The sequence below is a fragment of the Chaetodon auriga genome, chromosome 1, assembly GCF_051107435.1.
Source record: "Chaetodon auriga isolate fChaAug3 chromosome 1, fChaAug3.hap1, whole genome shotgun sequence".
NCBI lineage: Eukaryota > Metazoa > Chordata > Actinopteri > Chaetodontiformes > Chaetodontidae > Chaetodon > Chaetodon auriga.
In genome coordinates this window covers 20,373,117-20,398,328 of record NC_135074.1, presented here as the reverse complement: position 1 = coordinate 20,398,328, position 25,212 = coordinate 20,373,117, and the positions used below count along the sequence as shown (strand labels likewise).

The 25,212-nt window shown below is 42.3% G+C and overlaps 1 protein-coding gene across 7 annotated transcripts in view; it reads left to right on the top strand.

Annotated features, from left to right (window-relative positions):
- The window catches only part of sox6 (SRY-box transcription factor 6), a 130,679-nt gene that overhangs the window by 63,369 nt on the left and 42,098 nt on the right, over positions 1 to 25,212 (top strand). For all 7 annotated transcript variants that reach the window (XM_076729072.1, XM_076729048.1, XM_076729064.1 and 4 more), the window contains 3 exons: positions 3,758 to 3,847; positions 14,319 to 14,491; positions 16,128 to 16,196. In XM_076729072.1, coding sequence (XP_076585187.1) covers positions 3,758 to 3,847; positions 14,319 to 14,491; positions 16,128 to 16,196 — 332 coding nt within the window. The remainder of the gene's footprint in view (positions 1 to 3,757; positions 3,848 to 14,318; positions 14,492 to 16,127; positions 16,197 to 25,212) is intronic.

Here is a 25,212-nt window from a genome sequence, read left to right as displayed (position 1 = left end):
AATGATCGTTTGAATGCACTGCTCTGTTTAGAGCAGCAATAAAAACATAAATTAGCAAACGACTTTAAACTACCTTCGCCTCTCAACCACAGGCATTTATAGCTAACTAGCGCTCAATTTAGTAAAAGTGTTTTGTCTTACTTAGCCCGAACAATAAAAAATAAATTCAGATTGTTAGCTGTTACACTTAAATGCCAGACAGTATGAAATATGAGAGGGAGAGAAAGGTTCTCAGGAGACTGTCAGAGAGTCAGCCGGTGTCAGGACTGATAGTTAGTGGTAACCTGCCTCTTAGCGCCACCACTGTGGTTTATACAGAACATGATATTCTGGCAGCACGGACTGCCAGGTGCTGAAAGCTTTGTTTATATCACACATCAACCTAGAAACATTCCCTTGTTGAGATTTACGAGGATCATTAGCTTTGCTTTTAATACAGTAAAAAAAAAAAAAAGATGCAGCCTAATCTCGCCAGCTCATCTCGGCTTCAGGTGTCTCAATCCCTGCTCCTGTTCACCCACATCAATAAGATCACAGAGTACCTGCACAGGCGAGCTGTGTGCCAGAGATGACAGCGCTGATAGGAGATAAACATATTGAATTTGGCACAATTAAATCAGTGGTGACTATTCACTTTCTTGTGAGTGCCACTTGGAAACGCTCAAAAAAATCTCGGGAAAAGGTTCAGGGCATTTTTCCAGCTATGCAGCACCAGCCCCAGAGAAGAGACAATAAGACCCAGACAGGCTTAGTAGTCCAGAAACCATTCCTCTCTCAATGGGAACACGTCTTGGACACACACTCCAGTAGTTTTGTCTTGTATGTTGCTATCTGTGCTAGCTGCAGCGTGGAGGGGGTCTGTGCCAGGCAAGGGTCCATGGGGACCATTGGAATCGCTGGGGCTGGAGGAAGTTGGTCTGGGTCCAGTGGGGCGATCTGGGCTTGGTGACAAGCCAAGCTGTCTACTGCAGGGACGCTGGGAAAATGTAAATAAGGGCCTGATAAGGGCTATTGTTTTCATTCCATTCTCATCCCAGCTGAATGGCCTGCTCCCCAGCCACGGAGCATTTTATCTCGAGAGGGGGAGGGAAAGAAATGGAAGGGGTGGGGGTGAGCAGAGATTTAAGAGCCCCCATAGGAAAATAAAAATAAACTCACTGGACTCTTCTCTTGTTTTAGCTAATTCCCCAGTATGTGATGTCCTACTTTGAAAGGACAAGAGCAGAAAACTTCTCTTTACACTGAAAACTTCAGAAGTTCTGCACTCGCTGTCTTAAATAATTCTGTTTGCCTTTCACTTGCAAATCAGGGAAGTGTGGATCTTTTATCAGAAATAATTTGTTATTTTATGGTGAATACAGTATACATCATTCTCTATATCATACCCTGACAGTAATTGTTATGTTGATACAAAGCAGTGTTTCCTTTGGCATCTCTAATTTCTCCAGAAAAAACACAGACATTTTAGAAACTGAAATAGCATTCTTCCTATTAATCTAAATTCTTCTGAAAAATAAGCTGTGGAAGGGTGCTTTGAAAAACTCCAGACATCTGACTCATTTACTGTTTTCCTCAAGCACGCGTGTGCAAAAGTTGCTCCGCTTTCACCAAATCCATTTTTGGTTGGCTGTTTTGTCCACGCTGTACGAACACTGAAAGATGTTTGAGAGTTATTTTATAGACTAATCCAGGTCATTATTCACCTCTCCCAGGTGGAAGGCAGGGAGGACAGCGGTGCATTCCAGCTGTAGTCTCTCCTGTTGGAGGACTTGGCAGGTCGTGTCTGGCCCAGCGGAGGGGATGGAGAAGTGAGGGAGCGGCAGCTCTCCTGGGAGGGAGGTGGAAAGGAGGGGGAGGACTGGAGTAGAATGGAAGCTGGCACCACATTATCTCCAACAGTTGGTGCATTCCTTAATGATCAAGTGCTGGAGCAGCATCTGTGATGAAAGCGTGTGTATGTACGTTATGTGTGTGTGCGAGAGAGGGAGCATATGTGTGCATATTAACATATGTTCAGTGCGTTTGTTTAATTCCCCTTTACACCGCTTTAAAAATAAGCCTTTTTCTGTGTTTTAGGGGAGAAAATGTCGTGAAGTGATGTTGTTCTGTCTGTCTGAGGATTATGATTTGAGGGGAGTTTGTACTTCCAGGAGGGGAAGCTGTCTCACCCAGGGGTGAGGCGCAGGGAAGAAGAGCTGAGCTCTGCTACTCCCCCCTGCCCTTAACCCCTGTTTTAAGATCTGTGATCTCTGTGCCACGGAGGGAGTTAACACACACAAACACATGCAGCCTTTTCCCTCTCCCTCTCCTCAGGTCAAGGGCACAAACTGTGAGTTGGGAATTGGAAAGTCAATAAAGCAGAAGTAATGTTATAATGACCCTGAGCTGAAGATGTCCTGTCGACCCCCATCACATTGGAGGAAGTGGACAATCAAACAAAATGGTCACTCTGCTTGATCTCTCTGAAAGCCATCCTTAAACAAGGCCACAAGAACTACTGACTCCCTGTTACTCCCAGTTCCTCTGAAGTCAGCGTGTTTGTCAGAGGGAGCAACGGTGTTTGGTTTGTGGAAGCGGAGGGCAAGAGATGTTACAGAAGGATAAAAGGAGACAACTCTTGTATACATTCTCAACGGTACAAATCTCCTCTTTGTTTGATGTCGAGGATGATAACAGTGAAACTGGAAGGGTCAAAAATATTGCAAGTGACAGGCCCCTCTCAGTCTTCCCCCCCTTTCTCTGTGTTTCATATTTTGTGGAATCAAAAACACATGACAGCAAGCTGAGAAAAGCCTCCTCTGTGGCATCATCTGAAACATTTATATGCATATGAATTGTGTCCTTTTGTTGCCAGAACTATGATTACAAATGATTAACTGTTAGAGATGTGGTTGGACTGCTCATTATGGTGCCCCGGGGCTTCGTGGTCATAATTAGTGTTTCTGTTTTGGTTTTGCATTTTGCTCCAAATCTGCAGAAACATGGTTTTACAAATTATATCTACCTCAGGCATTTCATGAAACCTGAGGACAATATCTATAGAAATCAGCCTGGTTGTATATTCATCAAACAGACATTAGTAGTAGCATTTTAATTGCTGTCCCAGAATTGGATTGTACAGAGTTGCTGCTTGTTTAATCAGACTCTACGGGGACTTGATGCTACATGTCTTGATCTGGTTCAGATCGGAGGCAGTTGGTGGAGACAGTGGCTCAAGGTGGAGGCTCGTTTGTGCTGCTGCTGTTTGATGGGAACAGGCTGACCCCTAAGCAGTGCAGGGATGGTGGAGGCCTGGGTCAGCCGGCCCAGTGTGTTCTTTATCAGCTACCCCAGCGACAGCATGGCAGATTGCAGCCATTCCTCCTCTGATTCATTGTCTGCTGGACAAATGTTAATTGTTTTCATCATTGGCAGCTATGTGAACGCTCGGACGTACCCAGTCTCACTCCTTGCCTCCCACTTAATGTGTGTCTCTGCCCTTATGCTATTCCCACAATGCCTGCTTCCCTCCTCACTCCACCCTTAGCTCATCTCTGTACTCTCAGGATGAGTCTCTTTTAATGTTCCCAGCGCAATACCATCAAGTGAAACACCCCTCTTTCATCTGACTTTCTTTAATTTTCATTTTAAGCGAATAGATGTTGTGATCCATCCGATGCTTTACATGCAATATTTAATAATCGTTAAAAATACTGGACTCTAAACAGGGGCTGACTTTTTCATTCTAATTGCTTTATATTTCTTTTTTCTTTTTCAGAATCCTCATGCATGGAGAAACTTCTCTCTAAAGATTGGAAAGAGAAGATGGAGCGGCTCAACACCAGTGAACTGCTGGCAGAAGTCAAAGGTAGGACCAAGTCAAACCAAGCAGATTTTAGACCGCTTTAAGCTGTGTTAACAAGCCCGTCATTCCTATCAGACGCACATTATCTGTGCACTGTGTAATCTCAGACACAGCCTTGTACTCTGAAATAAAACAAAGGCCTTTGGCTGCCCTCCTCATTCATTTCTCTCTTCTCTTATCTTTTGTTGGAATGCCCAACTCTGTCCAAAGCGCTGTCTTCAAAATTCCAGCCCATTTAGACCCGTTCTGAGGCTCTCTGTGCTTGTCAGTGCTTTATTGTTGTTGTCCCTTTAGACGACCCTCAGCCCTCGCTCCTCTGCTCTGACACATGTGGTACGTCCATGCCGTTCTGGTAATTGTTGAACCCAAAGTGTGCTTGATGTAAACAGCGCATGGCCGAGCTGAGAGGAGAAAAGCCGTTAAAGAGAGGAGATGCTGAGACGCACAGTCGTCTCCTCAGTGAGCCTGCGTTTGAGTGGAATGTCTCGACTCCGACAGTGAACGCCCCTGCACGGCGAACCAAGTGCAGCACGGCAAAGCGCAACTCAGCACTCCCCCAAAATCTGTGTTTATGACAGGATGAAGGTGGGCCGAGGATGGGCAGGGCTGCTGCTCAGTCCTTAGCACTGACTGTTACTGAGAGCTGGTGTGTTTATACAGCAAAGCAAAGCACAATACCAGCTGGATGATAACACCAGGCTGTCACTGGCTCCTGCACTCTCCCTCACTGATCATTAGACAACATCTTGTGTCTTGTTTTTAGTTTCTTGGAAACCACCTAAACAATAAGAACCCAGTGGATTCTCAATTTAACATTTCAGTGTTTTTTCATAAACATTTCACGCAGACTATTTGCCAACCTATAGCGAGAGCTCGCTTCATTGTTGCGCAGGTGATTTTGATCATTTGCTTAATTGTTTCTTTTTGTAAAAGATGTATGGGTGACATGCGTAAATAAAACCAGTGTTTAGTTTTAATTATACTTGCAGAGGAAAGGGGGAAAAAGGCTGTTGTTGAATGTTCTAATAAGTATATTCATTGGCAATAACCTTAATGAACTGAAGGATAAATCACTGCTTGGTAAACTAGATTCATTGTACCTGCCCTGGTATACTGTTTGCCACTGTAGATCAAAGTGCACTGGGTAAAATGTTTAAAATGATTTAGCCTTTTGAAAGCTGGCCTGTTAAATTACAGGCAGGGCATTTCTTCTGTTTGATGAATGGGAACGGGAAGGTTACTTGGTGGTCTGTAAACAGGTAGGGAGTCTGATAATAAACACTATGGCCTCTGTCTGTTGATGAGTTATGGAGACAGTCTATACACCACAGTTACAAATATAAATGCTTCTCCTATCACAGTGGCAGCCTTAGATTTTTAATTAGCATGCCATTTCATATGACTGTAGACATTTCAAAGGGCTGCTTTGTGCTCCCCCTTACAAATGTCTCTCTCTCTCTGCGTTTGATGTCTGCCTGATGTAAATACGGGCAATTAAAAAGAAGCCCAGGGTTGGAGACGCACAAGGTCCGCCTAATTAAAACACAAACAAAGGTACCAAGCAGAAAACACCTTATGATTAAGATCTAAAGTGTTATGATGAATCAGAGGTTCCATTAATTGTTAGGTTAAAATCAGTACAAAAGGCAAACATGCCTGTAGGTTTTAAATGAATGAAAGAAAGTAGAGACTAAAGGTTGACATGCAGATAAAGACTGCAGCACCTACTGGCAGAGTGGCCTTGCAGATTCTATGCTGATCGCTCACCAATTTCTCAACCAATTACTGTGTACTGAGCCCCTTGTAGGCTATCTTTTGACATTGTTCCAGAACCTAAAACCTTGAAAAGACAAGTAATTGTGTTATTGCAGAGGCAAGTGTTGGAATCTAACTGGTGAGAGAGTAATTTTGTTCTGAAAAAAAAAAAGAAAATAGAAAAACAATAGGTGTGACAGAATTTGACCCGAGGCATTTACTCATGAAAAGAAAGACATTCTTTCACTGCAGCTGTGTTCAAACATGCCCTGAATACTTTATCCTGCTGAGGTGAACACGCACGTACAGTAAACAAACAAAACAAAGCAATTGTATCAACAACATCAGAGATTTGCTTTTCAAGGTCTGCTAACCCAACCTACCATTTACCTCTTACAGATGACACATCTCTAATTATAGCTTATTGACATGTGGGTGTTCGGCTACATAATGTGCTGTTTCCGAGGTTAAGGCAGTTGTTTTTAGGTTTTAGCTTAAGATGGAACAAGCACAATAATCCAGTAAAGGTGGTGTGCTTAAGCCCGACATGTAGAATGGTGTTATTAAGGGTTAATGATTTCAAATCTCCATCTGCCTTTCCTTGTACGCTGTTTGGGCTTAGCATCAGCAAAGGCAGGCAAAAAGGCGAATTTGTGAAGGAGCATTAGTGGCGGATTTCTTTTCACCAGTCAATTCCAGAGCTAACTGTTTGTTTTCATACCTGAGCTTAGCTGTCAATCTGCAGGAACGATGAGGAGGGAGATGAAATCTCCTGAACAAAACCACAGAGCAAGAAAGGGAGGCCGGCTGGAAGGGCTCCAAACCACAGAAAGTAGCAGATAATAGGCGGCAAGGTGGAAGGAGGAGGGCAAGAGAAGAAGGGAGACAGAGAAAAAGGGCTCGACACAGAAAAAGATTTTAGACGTGGATACTTGGACTTGACATTTATAATTATATGTAAGAGATTTTTCTCGTAGACTAAAGGCAAAGTCCCCATTCAGCACATGATTTAGGACACTTATAATCACATACATTATTGCACTGTGTATATATATGTGTCTCTCTGTGTGTGTATATATATTTATGTATGTGTGTGTGTGCATATATGTGTGTGTGAGAGCATATATATGTGTTAATGTGCATATATATGTGTGTGTATATGTGTATATATATATTTATATATACACACACAGCACACACATTCTGTACATTGTGTCAAACATATATAAATGTAGCACACGGTGTCCTATGGCAGATAAGGTTGCTCTCTGTTGCATGCTTGCTCTGTGCAGGGTCTTCATACTCAACGGAGCTGTTTAAGTTTCCCTGCTGAGTGCCAGTTTCCCGGCCCCCCGTTGGGAGAAAAAAAATTTAAAAAAAAAAAAAGCAAAATGCTCGAGCATTTACTCAAACTGAAGGAAAATACGTAGTTACTAAATTGGAACACAAGCTGTATTCATTCTCTCGGAATTTGCTGAAAAAAAAAATATGTAAAAATAAGAAAAAAGCTTAGCATTGTACACTAGCGTTGAAACGGCAGCTTGAATTCTGAAGCAGAAAAATTGGGGCTCTTGCACTGTCACAATCAATTTAAGAATGGTGTCTACATGACAGTGGTCGGGTGCACACAGGCAGTCCTGTGGCAGGCTGATAAGTGGAAGCTCTTTAGGAGGAGTGCACAGGGCAGGGCAGGGCGGCAGCTGAGACTGATTTGATGCTGGCCCTACCTGTGCTGGCTTTACTCCTGCACAGACAGAAAGGAGTCCACTGTGTGAACACAGAGCTCATATTGTTCAGCTGCATGGGTTGGCTTCAAAACACGATTATTCACATAACTGTATTCCTAATGGCTTCCACAAAGTGAGGTTTTGATGCCACCGCAGATACACAGCACCATGTACGTGCACACATTCCCAGCAATACTACAAGCAAGCAGGAAAAGAATTGTGTATAGCAGATATGAAATGGCTTGTGTATTTTTACCACATGCTGCATATAAATATTATGTATATCATATTTACCCAAACATACAAAAACATTCACACAAACAGCACAGAACGGTATCTGTCCAGTTGCTCCAGTCAAAAATGCCTCAGTTAGCATTTTCTCCACAACACTTCAGTCAACTGTTTGCCCTGTGCACTCAGGTGAAATATGAGCCACAGTAAATCATTATTCCTCAGGCCACATTTGCCAGATGAATGTATGAGAGTGTTGGACTGTGTGTTTTTCTCCTCTAATGAATTGAGGAATTTAGCTTGTGGCATTGGAGGTAAAAAAGGAAGTGCTGTCCTCGTGTGTTTGTGTGTGTGTGTGCGTGATAGGGATAGAGTTCGCCGTTTGTGTTTGAATTATATTCCAGTGGTCTGTCATGGTTTGTTTCACTAATGACTTTTAAAGTTGTATAATACATTTCAGGCACACAAGCGCATTAAGACTGTTTTCATTCAGAGAGAATAACAGAGCTGACATAAACACACCTTTGGTATTTACAAAAGAAAAGCAAATTAGATCCTCACAGTCATGAAAGTTCACCTATGTTACTACAAACAATGTAAATTAATATGAATATATTTTTTGGATACGAAGCTATTCAGCTACTGTGTGAGACGATTTAGCCAATGGGGGCAACGGCCAAGGTTTTGGGCTTCCGGCGTAGCCAGCAGATATCCGAAAAATAGATATCTGGGCCAAGACTTCCTCTCTGTGCGCCAGTCATTGTTTACAGTCCGAGTCGCAACTTGCTTTAGGTCCAGACAACATTTTGGCTAATCTCTATGTCTCTATATGTGCATGCAAATGTAGCTAAATTTAAAATAAGCTACTAAAAAGGGAAGTCATAGTAAGACAGTGGTTTCAAGTTTGCATTTCGGCCAATGTGTTCTGCCTCCTTTATTCTCCACACAAGCTGTTTACCTGCATCCAACCAAAGCCCCCTCAAACCTGATGGGTCAAACCCACTGGGACTACAAACAGAAACCAGAACGCTTCTGATACCAAAATCCTGTCCCTTGCCTACAGATTCTGCATTCATATGCAGATATCTGTTTATAGAGACTAGATGTGAACAGATACTGTGAGCTTTTCATAACCCTGCCATTGGTACTGTACATGTCCATGTTTTGTTCTTTTTAGATACTTCACATCACAGCCCTCTTGCCTCTTCTCGAGCCCACCTGCTCTGCTCTGTCTGGAATATTATCTCTGTTTGAAGCTCAAGATGCTCTGCTGGTGTCATTAATTCACTCTCCAACCTAAAGTCATTCTGATGTTATGCTAGTAAAGTATTTAACAAACATTTATGATCTCTGCAAAGCAAACTAAGCCGGTTTTTTTGTATACTTCGCAAATACATGTACTGGCCTTTGCCGCCTTTGCTTCCTGTTCAGCTATTTAAGTGTCACTTGTGATCTCCTGGACAAAACACAGGCATTGTTAGTACACTTATCCATCAAAGACAACAGTATTAAAGTGTTTTGAAAGATCTCGTTTGCACAGTCCAAGGAATCAAGTACATTCTTCTTTAATTATCAGCTGAATAGGTAAGACCAATGAATAAATCTTCTATGAAAAGAATGAGATAACATCTAACTCCTAATTCACTTACAAGGTTTTCCAGACAGTAAGATGTTGCCTTCATCACTGTCTTGCGGGCTTTAAGGGCTTTGTATGAGAGAGTCCTTGAAAAGTGTGTATGCTTTTTTTTATTTTAAGGGCAAAGGGGTCAGACTCATCATCATAAAGGCCATGGGAGATGAATAGAAGGATTGGAAATTGTTTTCCTGTAATGATCCTTGCTATATGCGGCCTTGCATACGTACAGCATCCTCCATGGAGCAAGGATCTCTGGTTTGTCGCACTGTGTTATAGAGTCAAAGAATGATATATTCAAGTGCTGTAAGAACAGAAGTAAAGTTTCCGTGTTGGCTTGTTTTTTTGTCTTCAGTGTGAATTTCAGGGTCACTGGCATTCCCCGTGGAGTAAAATGTTCAGGTCGAGCCTCTATCTTGGCTTTGATGAAGTACCTTGTCCAGTGTCATGGATAGACAGTGAAGTGCTGGAGCTTTTACATTAGCATAATTATACTGAAGAGTGAAGCTTCCTCTATCATCAAAATATTAGTCTCCATCAGTGTTCAGCGTGAACAGCAAAACCACCGTAGATGAAGTGTGCTTTCATTAATATCCTCTCCATATGCCAATCAGAATATTTATTTTAGAAAATTGTCTGCTGAGCCATTTAAATGATTTTGATTCTGTGTTTTAAAATCACATCAATACTAAAATACAGGCACACACACACGCTGATAGACATATAGATACACTGTAAGAAGCTTGTAATACCAGCCTATCATTAGCATTTCTAAAAAGCAAAAAGCCGTTAAAAGTCTCAAGCACATAAATTCAAGTGGTTTTAAACATTTAGGAAGCTCTGGCTTTTAAAACAAGATGATGGGATTTTTGTCAGTGTGAAGTAGCCGTTATGTCCACGACATATAGGAAAGCTTAGAGACAGAGTCATTGCTGCCAGTGGATGACATGTGCTCATGAGTCATTGCTCATGCTTGTTAATGGGGTTTTATTGGCAAGATTAACAGCTTTTATATCATGGCAGAGGCAGCAAGCCAGGTAAAACAGCTGTTGCTCATATTGTCTTGGTTGTAGGGCACGGAGACGCGTTAACACCATATTACAGGAAACACATATGGCTTTGTAGCATTGCTGAACACGTGTATGTATATACAGTAGTAGTTAAAAGCAAGGACATACCATAAAACAAGCTCTTGTTATTTTAGCTTGGTTTTCAGCCAGTCGAGATCCTCAATACAACATATTTTTCTGCCATGCTGAATATCACAAAAGTGAATTTGGTGCAAAGATTGACTTGAATTTCATGCTTTTGTTGAAGCCATTTTCTGGCTTTGAAGAAAGGTGTGCGAGCAGAAAAAAATCCTATTTTTGAACACTAAAGAAGGCACCAATATGTGCTGTTAGCTGCTATTCATTTGGCTCTTTGTGTTTTCCACAGAAAGATTGGACAAAGGGTCAGATGACCGGAGAGTTCACACACGTGTGCATTTACTCAGAGGCATGTACCTTTTATCGATTGGAGCAGCACACAACAGACATCTGTACACACTCATGTCTACATGCACACACACTTTAAGAGAGAACAGAGGGAGAGGGGGAGAGAGAGAGAGAGAGAGAGAGAGAGAGAGAGAGAGAGCACCACAACATGCGAGGCATTCCAGCTATGTGCGGTCTGTGTGCGGATACAGCTTGGTACAATCGTAGCATTTAGACAAGTCTTAATTTACTGAGGATGGGCTTGCAGCATATGGAAGCATCCACAATAGCTGACTGATAGAGAGACAAAGAAATTCCAGTCTTCTGGCGCTAAAAAACTCAATTCAGATCTGGTCATAATGGCTCAGCTGTCGTAACCAAAGGAAGGGAAGAGAATAGGGTGCCTTGTGATTTTCCCCCTTTTCACCCTCGCCCTCCCTCGCTTTTCTTCTTTTTTTGTGTCTGAATCTTTTATCTGTGTTATTCACTCGGGACTCTTCAAAGTAACAAGCCTCCTTCTTTTTCCCCGGTACTGGACTTGGAACCCAAATTAGAGACTGCTTGATTAGAGCAGAGAGAAGGGAGCCAAGAGAGAGGGAGATGTGGGTATTGGACAGAACAAATCGCACCCCTACAAAGTGCCTTTTATCCAAAGACCCCAAGGCTCAAATACCCCCATCCCTCCCCAAGCAACCATGGCTCTGCTTGTTTTCCTCTTATCATTTATTTAGTCCACCCGTTGATGTTTTCTGCCCTACTTTGTGACGTTTAAAAGAGGCAGGAATCTCAAAAGGTGAATGCAGAATGGGCTGAAACTGAACAACGCCGCCTTAGCGTCTCCTCCTCCGATGTGTCAATCTAGCATCTCTGAAGTTAACATGGTGGCCTGAGAAAAAAAACACGAAAAGCGCCAGCACAGCTTGACCGCTCACTCCTGGGATCCTCTTCCTGTGTCAGGCTGGTATTGTCCTACTGGGCTTCAGTCGTCTTACAGGAGGATGTCACAACATGTTAGGTCTGGGCCGACTGCTGGGGTTTATGCAGCGCCAAGGCATCTCTGGGCTGTCTGTCTGCCATCGGAAGCGCAATGTGAGGAGACATGTTAACGGGCAGACCCCAGCCCCACCGCTGTTAAAAGCCATGCAATATGCAGGAAACGGCCTCTTTTGTCAGTGGGCTGGTCAGACACAGACCGCCACTCTCCTCTTCTGCACCACCCAATAAAAGTTTTATCTGCATTTTAAAGCTGATCCATAATTTAAAGCAGGAAGAAAGAGATTTTAACACTAACCACTCAACAAAAAACATATGCGCCTGATTTTTTTTCCCCACTGTGTACACGCTCAAAGGTGAAATTCTTCCGCCATGTTTTCACATTGAGACGCCAAAAGTTGCGTTTAAATGTTCGTCTTCAGCATTCAATACTAATCTGAATACCTCTGGAATTCCTGTTGATATTTCAGCATTGAGCTTGTCAAAAATAGACAAAAAGGACCTAATAATTACGATTAAAATAAGCGAGGGGGGAAGGCCCAAATTGCAGGACAGAGGGCAGTTTGGGCTTCCCACACTTCAACTCAGCATCAAAACAATGGGCCCTCTGTTAGTATTCTTTTGGTGTCTGGGCAGGACTGAACTCTCCACACTCAGACTCGCCCATCAGTGGACCCTTAGCACCAAGTCCCTCCTGCACATTCATGCATACAAACACAAAATGTATATGCTGTATAGTCCAGTCATTTTTTGTAATTCTATGTTGTTGTTGTTTTGTTTTTGTTTTTTTTTACAGTGTTGACACTTCTAATTGGTGAGTGATTATCAGAAATGTGTAATTAGGCAGGCTGAGAGGGCGTCATTGAGTCCAGATGTTTATTTCCAAACTCAATGTCAGCTATGCTGGCCCAGAGGTCTGATGACCCTCATCTTCATCTGGATGATGATTTTCTTTTCTTTCTTTCTCCCTGCTGGTCTTCCTTTATTACTTTTTTCAGTCCCTCCCTCCTTCCCACTACCGTATTGATAACAGTGATTTATTGTGACATCAACTGATGTATCTTGCTGGTGACCTGTAAAAGGCAGCTCCTTCATGGACACAGCCAAAGGTTAATAAAATTGGTGCTGATTGTATCAATTTTACAGATAAGCCATTCACAACAAGTGTAGTCGGGTGAATAAGAAGTCAATTCAGGCCTTGGAAACTGCACGCAGGCCCAATGAATAGCTGCTTTTAGGTGTTTTTTTTTTCGTTAGGAGGATAAATGGAGAATTGCAGCTCTCTTCCATTGCAGCAGGCAGCAGAGGTAGAGCAAGGCGAACCGAGGTTCAGACAAGCCTGCCAGTAAATTGCCCTGAATGGGTTCTGGAGGTTGACAAGCCCTATTAAGACAAACGGCTTTCCTCATCGGAGAGATAAAATAAATCAGGTGTTTAGTCAAATTAAAATAGTTTGAGTGGAGAGGGCCCCTGGGAGCTCTCGGAGAAACTCAAGACAGATGTGGCCAGAGACGAGAGGAAGACACCCAGGAAAGAATTCAGCTCCTGCTGGCCCCAGGCCAGACTTCACTGTACTGTTATTTGGATCTCTATGCTTTTATCCTTCTCTCTCTCTCTCTCTCTCTGTCTCTCTCTCTTTCTTGCTCTCTCTCTCTTCTGTCAGTTTTCCCATCTCTTTTTTTTGCTTGTTCGCCCAGATCAGCTTGTCACACAGGAGTGCAGTGGGAGGAGAGTGAGTTACTGTCTAGCCTCTCACTGGCAATTATGTTGGCGGTGTAAGTCAATGGTAGGATCACTTAGCATTGATTAGGCGGAGGGAGAGAGCAGTGCAGCGGAGCTGCTCTCTCTATCACATTCAGCACGGACATGTGACTGTAGAGTAAGCCCATTGGTCTGTCATTGCACACAGTAACTACAAAGATAATAAAATATTGTGTATTGTTCAGCGCTCATCATTGAGGTACAAATCTCCCTGTGATGAGGATTGTCACAGTGTATTCAGATCATATTCCTTGGTTTGTAAACACTGTTTAGCAGTTTTTTGCCAAGTTTGAACAATGCTTTCAGAGGTCCTCCTCCAGGGTGTTGCTGGAGCAGCATTATAATGAAAAACTTGTGTAGTTTTGAGGCCAGTGCAAACACTGACTCTCAACACTTTCTTTATATTTACTCCTGGTAGTCTGACATAAGCTGCCGCCTCAGTTTGACAGCTCCCCGCAGCTCTTTGTCTATGTGCCGGGAACAATTCATTCCCTTTCTTCCTGTGAAAGCTGTGAACACCAGCCTCAGTGAAATAGACAACTCCAGGCTGTGTGTGACCTTAACACTTTCTCAATTCACTGCAGTTGGTTGCTGCCTGTGTGGTTTTCTTTGTACAGCATACTGGGTCCAGTACTATAGCACAAGTACTATACCACACAATCAGTGTGTGGACAGCATGGTCACTTTTCTATATTTAGCAGTATACAATGATCAAGGCCTTCTGCAGGCTTCCATACAAAAACCTACACCCTTGTTATTTAGTCATGGCCACTATGAAACCTTTTGTGTACTTTTTTTTCCTTTCAGGTATGCCAAACACATACCTGTATCTGTGTTTATGACTCAGGCTCTCCACCTTGTGTTTATCCTTTCTCACTCTCTCACTCTCCCTTCTCTAGGTACTCCAGAGAGCCTGGCAGAAAAGGAACACCAGCTCTCCACGATGATCACCCAGCTGATCAGCCTGCGAGAGCAGCTCCTGGCTGCCCACGATGAACAGAAAAAGCTCGCCGCCTCACAGATGGAGAAACAGAGGCAGCAAATGGAATTAGCTCGTCAGCAGCAGGAGCAGGTAACCGCTCCGACTTTTCTTTTCTCACATTCACTGTATCACTTTGTCACTTGTAACACGGTAACAAGGAAATAGGCTTTCTCCCCTCTCACCACATGCCACATTTACCGCACTTTTCTTCTTTTTCTTCTTTCTTTCCTTGCTATTCCTTCCTCCTTTAACCTTGTTTACTCTATTTCCCCTTTCGCCTCCGTGATAACTCCCATTAAATACATTTGTAACAAACTGTCACTTGACTCTCTATTTCATATTAAATTTCATGCCTGAAATATGCCAATAAAATCCTGCTCCTCGGAAGGAATTTGGAATAATATTAAATTTAAGAGATGCTATATTCTACATTACCTCAGATATTTCTGTCATGCTCTCTCGCCCACATTTATGCTGTGTGGTAGGAAAAATGTTATTATGACTTGTACTAACAAATGCGAGGGAATGTGTGAATTAAACGTTATATTAAACATGGAAGTCTTCTATATCTTATAAATCGACTCCTATTAGAACAAGCCTGGCATTAGATTTGCAGCACGAATCAGGCCAATGAGCCATATTGTACAAATCAGCAAATTAGCAGAGGCCATGAAGTGTGTTAATGTCTGGGAAGAAATAAGGACACAAACTATCCACACGGGCGACACTTTTATTATCACCAGCCACCCTAATGGCTTTGAGTCAATTATCAGCAAGGAGTTCACTCAGAGTTTCCTCAGCACACTCTCAGACCGTCATGTGGTAAATGAAGAGATAGCCCATATACCTTGGAGTGATGCATTTGGTCATAGTACACTAATAATACATTAACAGTATTGATTTCTTTTTCAATCAATTTTGTTCATTTGCAAACTACACTCAACTCTGTAGGCAGTGTAGACGCGGCAGCACAAATGAACAGTGATCTAAGATATTTTGTTATTTGAACTTATTTGAAAATTAGAAGAATATGAATAAAACGGAGGCGAGGGCGGGTGGAGGAAGAGAGAGGGGGAGCGAGGGAGCCCGCTGAGAGCCAGAATGTCATCAAGCCATCAAGATACAACACAGTAATTAACTGTTGACACTCGTGAGGAAGCCAGCACAAATTAATCTTGACACATTTGCAGACGGCCGATATCTTACAGTGAACACTTTGTAATTATATTTAAAAATGAAAATTAAATGACACTTAAAACTAGATTGTCATGCTCAATGAAGTGGGCATGCAGAAAGGGGGACTGCGGGAATGAGAAGGATTGCAGCGTGTCTGCTCGTCACTCGGGGACCTCTGTCACCTACACACTGCCTGCGCCACCTATCTCCATCATAACCATGATCGTCTGGCCCGTAGATCATTTATTCTCTTTCATTGCTAATTTTTGGCCGTGCAGTTCTGCAGTTTGTGTTCATTCAGAAAAAGGAAAATGTGTTTGTTTTTGTCAGATTTTGCAGCCACTGGGTTATAAAATCATATTTTGTAAAAGGAAATAAATGTTTTCTTACGTATTAATCTGCTAATTTCAGTAGCTCTGGTAGTGTGCCAGCAGTTGCAGCACAGTTCCTCATCTATCAAAAAGAGACGAAAAGCATCATTCGCTTTTAGTTCCTTCTCTTCTTTATGTCAGTTTCACTATTTGATTTCCCATCTCCTGTTTCCAACCAGATTGCAAGACAACAGCAGCAGCTACTGCAGCAGCAGCACAAAATCAACCTCCTCCAGCAACAGATCCAGGTCAGTGAATGTGTTTCTGTTGGCCCCCTAACACTGCGCAGGTTACACCTCTCACTTCTTCCACGCTGATTACTACAACATTTCTCTCTCTTAAGTGTAATTGATGCTGCTGTCACCGTGGGCTAAACGTCTGGATTTTAATGACACAGATCAATAAAAATTAGACATTAAAGTAAATATCACTGCTAACTTCTCTTAGCCTCTTCTTCTTCTCATCTTTTTCTGTTTTTTATATTTCTTGTCTTTTTATCTTTAATTTTTGTGTCACACTAACATTCATCACTCTCATCAAATGTTAATTGCCTGTTGGTAATCGGGAGGGCTTTAAAATATGGAGGAGAATAATTAGCACATCTTAATGAACAAAAAAAAAAAAGGAGGAGGGTGGGGGGTGTAACAACAGCTAATGAGTCCTGTTGATGGAGAAGAGCCTGGAGGTGGGGGACATGAAAGAGGCTGGTAAATGCCTCTGAAACGAGTCGGTCCCAGACGGGCAACGTGGCATGCTTTCACACAGCACAAGAGCTTCTGACACTTACATTGTCATTATGCCGCGTGGCCGGCAGTGTCTTTGCTTTTAGTTGCTTCTTCCTTCTGGTATACTTTTATGTATCGCTCTAGTTTGCACCTCACGTCGGACATTATCACTCTCATTAGTGTGTTTGAGTGCTTTATGTGATACAGCACAGAGTGGTGCAGTGAGAGACCACCCAGGCAGTATGTCGCTGGACATGCTCAGACAGGACGGAGTATTCCAGGGCTGGTCGCTGGCAGTGGTCAAGGCTGTGAGCCCGGCTGCCTGTGTGAAGCTAACGTTATCCTGCTGGGTGTGTTTGGTGTCAGGCACATCCTTCTCCGTTCACCTCCTCCTCCTCCTCTTCTTCCTCTTCATACTGACAACTCCCCATCCTCTTCTTTCATTTTCCCTTTTTTTTTCTTACCTATTCACTCAAGTTGTTCCTCCAGCACATTTAAAGCACTCTTCACAAGCTACTTTTTTGTCTGCTTGATAATCATTTTCGGCATTATATGGGGCATCATACTACATACTCATGCATAACAGTTTGCTCTTACGATACACAGACTTCTGGTTGCAAACAGCAGTTAGCACAACAAGCAGATTTACTGCTCTTTCAAGAGCTCTTTGCAAAAGAAAGGCCATACTGTCAACATGTTGGTGTCCGTTGGAAAAATAATTCCATATTACACTCCACTAAAGTGAAGCACAGGGCACGACACTCTGTCTAGAAAACACTCTAAAATGAAGTACCTTATACACTACTTAGGGGCTAGTAGTACTCATACCATGGAGGACCCTTTACTTATGCTCAGTGAGCATAAGGGCACAGCCCTAATGCGTCTCACTTTTAGAGGCCCTTGCTTTCATCACAAAGTTAACGGCGAATGATACCTGAAAATTCCCCTTGATACATAGTTTTGAGAGAGGGTGGTGGGTCGAGTGTGTATGGGAACGTACTTCTAAATATCCATTTCAAACACTTGAACAGAGATACAAGTAAAGTCCTTTCTTGTAGAGCCCAGTTAGCCAACGTCTCTCTGGACCAAATGTGCCACAGATCTTCCCTGATATGAAAAAAAAAACCACATCCACAATTAAACAAAAGAGTCCCATGTTCAGTTCACCATCTGTTCCGCTGCCCATCAGCCTCTGCTGGCTGCACTCTGCAGACAGAACGCCGCCCAAGAATAAATGATAAACGGGGATTGCGCTCGTTGCTTCAAATAAGTTTGTGTGCAACATTGTTCATTCAAGAGCAAGTCCTTCAGAGCAGGGGGTGTTCTCCCTCCCACCCAGTTCCTCCAAATATCCAGTGCGGTGATGGCCACTCCTCTGGAGTCGGAGTTGCAAAGAGAGTAGATAAAAGAGAGTCAGGGGCAAGTTAGTGAAGCATTTTTTGCCGCTCTGTTTTCATTACTGCTGCCTCTTAAAATGCCCTGGCCATTTTAATATATAACAGCTTTGACTTAATTAGTTCTGTAAACAAGCTTCCAGCCTGTATGTCACAGACTTTTAGCAAAGTGGTAAGCAGTGTTGGGGGATTGAGTTACTCTGCTATTAGCATGGAGAGCACTAAACTTTATTGGAGACCCTACCGGCCATCAAAGTCCTTCTGTTTTGGCTTCAGGGAGAAAACCAAGAGAAAGCCTTTTGCTAAGGTCTCGTATTGATGATGTAACTGATCACATCAGTGGACACTGTAAACTGTCCAAACAATAAAACCATGGGGACTGCAACTGGAGACTCCTGTTGGCACGCTATGTGTGTGCTTTCACAGGGCTTTTGCATGTGGATTGAATGGGATCTGTCACAAATGTGTAGTTACAGAGGTTTAGTTCGTGAGGCTTGGAGCAAGGCAACACGCCATTTAATCAAGTTTCCCTTTTGAATGGCCATCTCTCTTTTTTATCCTTTCTCATCATTCCTACTACAGAGGGAGAGAGATTTAGTCTTTGTCCTTCAGGATTACAATGTCACTTGTTTTAAGATAGCAGATGTTTTGATTGCAGTGTTAGGGGCTTATCAAAAGTTAAAGCTCAAGGCTTTGTGCGTTTTTCTCTCGGCTTGTTTGTATTCCTTCAGTCCATCCTCGGCGTTGAAATCGTTTGGCACTCATTCAATCCCAGGATGAGATTAACTCTTGAGTTGATTTAGTTGCATTTTTTTGTCACACATGTGACAATTAAACATACATATTAGCAGAGAGCTGCTTTTTCCCATGAGTTACTTTTCTCTCTTTTCTCTTTCTCTGCGTGGAGGCACTGGGACATTTAAAAAAAAAAAAGAAAGAAAAAAAAGAAAAAAGACTTAATGAGCACACGGTTTGGTTTCTCTTATTTGCTTCGGCTCAGCATCGCTCTGGCACTCTGTGCATTATTTCAGTCTCCTCTTCATGGCTTTCTGTTACCCAATCAGCCATTTTTTCCTGCTCCTAATGGATGAGCAGTCGCAGCTGATGAGCAGCTAAACAGCATCACGTTGATCATCAAACTGTTGACTCTGTTGGCTGGCTTGTTCTTTCATATGCATTTCCTAGTCACAGCAGATGAGAGTTCAAGGCAAGTCGCATGTTGCGCAGAAGTGAGCAGCATCGGAGTGGTGATGGCAGAGCTGCATATCAAAGTCTTTCTGGATGCAAAATAAAATAAAATGCCCTCATGAGATGTGGAGCTCTACGAAACTCAAGAGACGGTACTGTCCACAGCAACGTCATAAGCACCCTTCATCCCCTCACCTCTCACATGGTAATGGCCCCAGTTCACGCATTCCTCAAGGATGGGTAGTTTGACTCTCACGCACAGGCCCGCAGATACTCATTCACATCATACACACAGAGGCGATCGTGTACAGTACACAGGCACACAGGGACCCACGCACTGATACACACATCAAGAGAATAAATATTGGTGGAAAGGTCAGGGTGAACTTTATCTTCACAAACAGGTTGGAGAAAGCAGAGCTCCCCAGATGAAACAGAGGGACACTGTTAAGCCGAATCATTTCATTTAAATTGTGTATCCATTAAAAATAGCACGGTATCATGACGCTGCCATTTGCCATTGGCTGAGGCATTGACGTGCTAACCCTGAGCACAATACGAGATCCAAGATGTGAGGGATAACACATTTCTATAGAGGCTGTTGTCTACTATGTTTTTCCAAACCTTAAACGATCTGTACACCAAGCAGGTCTGGTTCTATTTATTTCCATTAGACCTGTCTTTCTCTCCCCATACAATTCAAACCTCACTATATGTACACGTTATATGAGCCTCCACCTTTAACCTTGTGTCCACAAAGACACACAAACGCGCAGAATGCGTGTGTATCTCTTCCATTAAAAATCCAGAGATTAAAAGAGAAAAGGCCAGCATATCGTTGTCCACTGCACACTTCAAAGTCTTAGAGGCTTTCTCACATGTGTCTTTAATGGCGTAAAGAAACAGTGGGGGACATGCCGACGTTCACAGGTTGGATGTTAAAGGTCCCAAGGTAAAAGATGAAATTCAATTACACCTGCAATTAGCTGAACATAATTTATAAGGTGGATTTTAAAGCATATAATTTGATATGGGACAGAGGACAACAGACACACAACAGACAGTAATTCTTCATACAGCTCATACTGAAGACAGGGCCTCAGTGATCACTAATAGAGCTCTCTCTCTCAGCCTCAGAGCAATTTATTCCTTTTTTGTTAGTGTGTGACATGCAATGTAGCACACTTAAAAAAACGTAGCATTTTAAGGTCAGTTATTAAACCTTGTGGCTTGATTTACTATTTACACAGTTTCAGTTACACACAGGTGAATAGATGCTTTTCTTTTTATACTATTTTGTTTTAATTCAGACAAAATGCTCTTACATGCTGTTGTTTACTATCAATTAATATATTTTTAGAAGAGGAAAAAAATCTGGACAGCAGTGTTAGCAGTTAGTCAGCTGCACATGGATTTCCCATTTCCCTCTGTTACAAAGAATCCAGAGAATTCACAGGGGAAATGCTCTAAGTGTCATCTGTGCTCAGTGGCTGTAGAGTCTGCCCTGTTAAACGCCTAAGTTTTTATGTTACACACACAACAATGCCATTATCTGTCTATTTTATACATTCTAGAGGCAGCTTTGGCAGAACTTTGAGTTCTCTGGAAACATCTGTATTAGCTTGGCAAATCTGGATTTTACAACCAGATGTGTTCAAGATTGGTCAAGCTGGATGTGAGACATCGGTCATGCCTCACGTCTGGCTTGACCAGCAGCTATCATGAAGTCATTCCACAAATTTTCAATAGAATCCTTTAGCTGTGCCACTCAAGGACTTTCACATTTTGTAACGCTGTTCCAGTGTGATTCAGCTGCATGCGTAGGATGCTTGGGGTCACGGTCTTGTTGCAACATAAATCATCAAGCCAATGTAAGGTCTTTGTCACTGAAAAGCAGTTTCACCCTGATAATTGGCCCGTATCAGACCGTATTAACAGTTTCCTCCATCCTCACAAGCCCCACACAGCCTGGTGCTTTCTATGTAGAGCTTTTAACAACAGCTGAGGCATTAAACTTTTCTCTTGAGGTGCGCAAATAGTTATCTTACCAAATCTCCCAGCACGAACAAAGACAAATTTATGCATATGATAAAATAGCTTTTAGTAGTACTGCTTTGTAATCAGTTCTTTATTATTCTAAAAAGGGTTATGCATATTATCCAACACAGCAATTTAATGCACTGATTCTGTTTGGTTACCAATTTAGAGAAGCAAAGACTCTGAAAACTACAACATTATGGTAAATATTTCATATCAGTCAGATGAGTTTAAATAAACAGAGGGCTGTATGGTAATTGCATGAAGATAATAGCACTAATTTGTGTATTCTCAGATGCTTTTGTTGTTTCCCCGGCACAAATGATTTTCTCAGTGTGAGACTCTTATTAATGCACTGCCAAAAAAAAAAAAAAGCACAAAAATAGACATTGTTAAAGAGAATGTGTAAGTCCCCCAATTAGCACAGCTAGATTGGAACTGTTAGCATGATAATAAGAGAATAATAGAGCAGGGGAATGATCGTGTGTGTGTGTGTGTGTGTGTTTAAGTGTGGAAGTGTGTGCTGCTGTGTGCATATGCGTGTCTGTGTAGATGCTGTGCCACCAGTGCTCTCCCTTGTGTTGAAGAGCTCTGTGTTAGCCTGCTAGTAGGATTATGTGGGGGCATTAACAGCCGAGTCAGACGGGCTTGGCTCTCGCCCAGGGAGGCTCAGTCCAGCATGTTCATCCACCATTTAAGGAGACTGTTAGCTGATGAAGATGTGCACATGCAAGACTGAAGATAAAAGAAAGCGGTGACCCGACTCATTAGCCCCCGTGATTTAATATATTGACACTCGGATACAAATAATTCCATTTAGCAGACTCTTATCGGTGGGGAGGGAGGGATCAATTTAATTAGTTATGAAATGTGACTTCTTGTCAGGAAGCAGAAGAAATGCTGACGTTAAACAAAGTCATGTGCAATTTAAACAATAAAGGCATCGCGGCCCTGTTAAAACTTAATGATGCACAGAAAGGTGTAATAGATACAACCTCAGCAATGGCAGTGATGGTTTGTAAATGAAGCGAAGTGGATGAACAGTTGGTATGTAATGCCATCTGTGTGTTAAAACAAATTCTTGCTTTAGGAAAATAAACATTAGATTCTGTTTGAATGGTCTGGGGTCTGTGGGTTTTCTCCCATTAGGGCATGATTCTGTCTCTTCTGGATGAAATGCACCATCTATTTACTCAACACTTATGGTACACAGGTCAGACTACTGAACTGTATTGCCCTGAACCAAAAAGATAAATGTCTGAAAGATGGATTTAAAAATAACTAAATGGACAGATGGACAGATCCTACAAATCCAACCTTGATTGATTTAATAGATGATCACTGGCTTTATTGACTCTCACTAGACAGTCAAATGAAACATATGCTTGCTTATACCGTTTCTTTGCCAATGTTGTAGGACTGTAGACAAACATAGATCCATTATTGATGTAAATTACACAATAAAGCCATGCTTTTGTGTAATTGGCCTTTGTACGCACACCCCTCAGCAGTTTAAGCAGCGATAATTAAGAGGCTCCATCTGAGAGGTGCCACATGAACTGCTGTAATGTGTGAAATCACACCTGAGGGTCTACTTAAAATTAGTCACCTGAGGGGTTTGTAAAGCAGCCATGGGACGGGTTAATTCATGATACAAACCTGCAGCCTTCTATCAGTTCTCACAAGTGACAAGAATAATCCACACAGGAGCGAAGATTACCAGGCACACAGGAATGCAAATTTGCCTTTTAAATGAATCACGGTGCTAAATAATCCAGATAACTGAACATCTATTCGTTATATACACATAGAGTGAATGAAGCACTTATATGCTCTGTCTGAATATCACTACAAAGCACCTGTTTAGAGCCCCACAAGCCTTGCCTGGATGAAGGCAGAGCGCTTACACTTAACATCCATTGTGCCCCAACTCTCGCAAGGAAAATATCAGTTGAGGCGAGAACACATCCACCAGTGTGATGTTGATTTAGTTTCTTCTCCCTCTCTGCATGGACTGTGTTTTCTCTGCTAATGTTGTGCAAACTGTTTTGTCTTTTCACTGGCTCTGCGTGGCCATCGTCCTCAGCAGTGGGCACACTCACAGGGAGAAGGAGCTGCATTAATAGGCTCTACTGTGTAGGGGCAGCCGGCAGGGAGAAAGGGGCGCGTGTTTTCTTAGGGCTGGGTGGCAAAGCAAAGCATTCAGCCCATGGCCAACGCAAAAAAGGAGCTTTTTGTTTTTGGGGCGGAGGAGAGTCCAAGCATTCCCCAACAGAACACAATGAATGAGCCATTTTGTCCTGCAGTTTTTCATAGAAACAGAATTGCAGAATTTCATGTTTGTTTATTTTTGCTGTAACTCATTTCGCCAAAACACCTTTTTTCTTCCTTTTAGACATTTCCTTACATTCATCGCTAATTCTTAAATATAACTGAATCTTGGTCATATTTCCTCTCTTGATCTTTTACAAAATGCTGTGGTTTTTTCTTGCCCATCATTAGGTGATGATATTGGAGTATGTTTGAAAGTCTCCACACACTTGTGTCTACCGCCCCTCCTCACAGGCCTGCTCTCTGCTGAGCATCAGAATGGGCTCAGTTGTTTTCTGTGGCCTCTGCAGCTGGGAGGTAGTAGTGAAGACAGAGCCTCAGTCTATGATTGGTGGACAGGACAGAGGGGGACACCCAGCCATAGTGTGGACAAAACCATCACACAAATAAGGGACGGCCTTTTGTTTCACAGTCGGACAAAACGCTTTTTCTCAGAACTGCAAAAGAGGTTTTTTTCCCTCAAACACAGGCAAGACCCAGTTTAAATATATATCATTTCATTTACAATTATTTTATAAAACACAAAGCAGTGAACAGTGGACGGAGCATTTATGTCTCCCTGCTTGCTCCACAGTGTTCAAGATGTGATATTTCAAACCTTTACAGCCACATTATTTCATAAGCCTCACACACTTAAATCCCTCTATTTCCCATTCCCCCTACGCCGTTCACATCACACGGCTGTAGCTGGCTATCTGACTAGCCCGTGTCCAATGTCCTTTAGAAAGTCACTCGCCCCCTGCAATGAGGGTCAGAGGCATTTCACTTATTCCCATTTCCATACAGCAAGGATGTATACGCAGGATAACGATGCCAGCCCTAAATCCACTTGTGGGTTGTTTATGTCTGCTCTCTTCTTTCCCGTCATTACGCATGCTGTTTGAGGGAGTCCCCATGGATTTGCCCAGTTTACGGCAAACCCTAATTTTATGGCCAGACCCTAAAAAAATAAAAAAAATTCATCCTTACTTCCATTGAATCGCCCTCCACCCAAAAGGGCTAATATTGTTTGGAAATACAAAATTGAATTTGCTGTTAAAAATCATCTGTATTTTCAGGGTGTAATGCAGGATTGTGTTTTTACAGAACGACACATATTGTGTCAGCATGTAGGAATGCACTTTCTTATGTTAGAGCTAATGTCTAAATGTTTGCCTTTAGTGTGTTCAGAATGAAGCACAGAGAGTTCCTTCGTCACATAAACACACACCAGTGAAAAAGCCTCAAACAAGAAGAACACACTTTAAGGCTTTACTTTGACATTCAGTGTCTTTAGATACGTTTCGTTTAAGGAATGGGCACAGTTTTCTTTATACATAGATGTATTAACCTAAAATAACCATCTCTGTGTTTTGTGTCAGTGCATGATTTAATGTCCTTGCACATGTACTGACTTGATATCCATAAGGGTTTTTTAAACTCATTTTTGTCTTCCTATTTTATAATTTTGTGTCACACTTGAGGTCAAACTTTTATTTAATGCTGAAACGACATTAAATTACAGTGGTGTGCAGAAATCCTGTAAATGCCAGGCAGTGTATTTAAGCAAAAAGCAGCCTGCAGTTTTATCCAGAATTCCAAGGAACTCA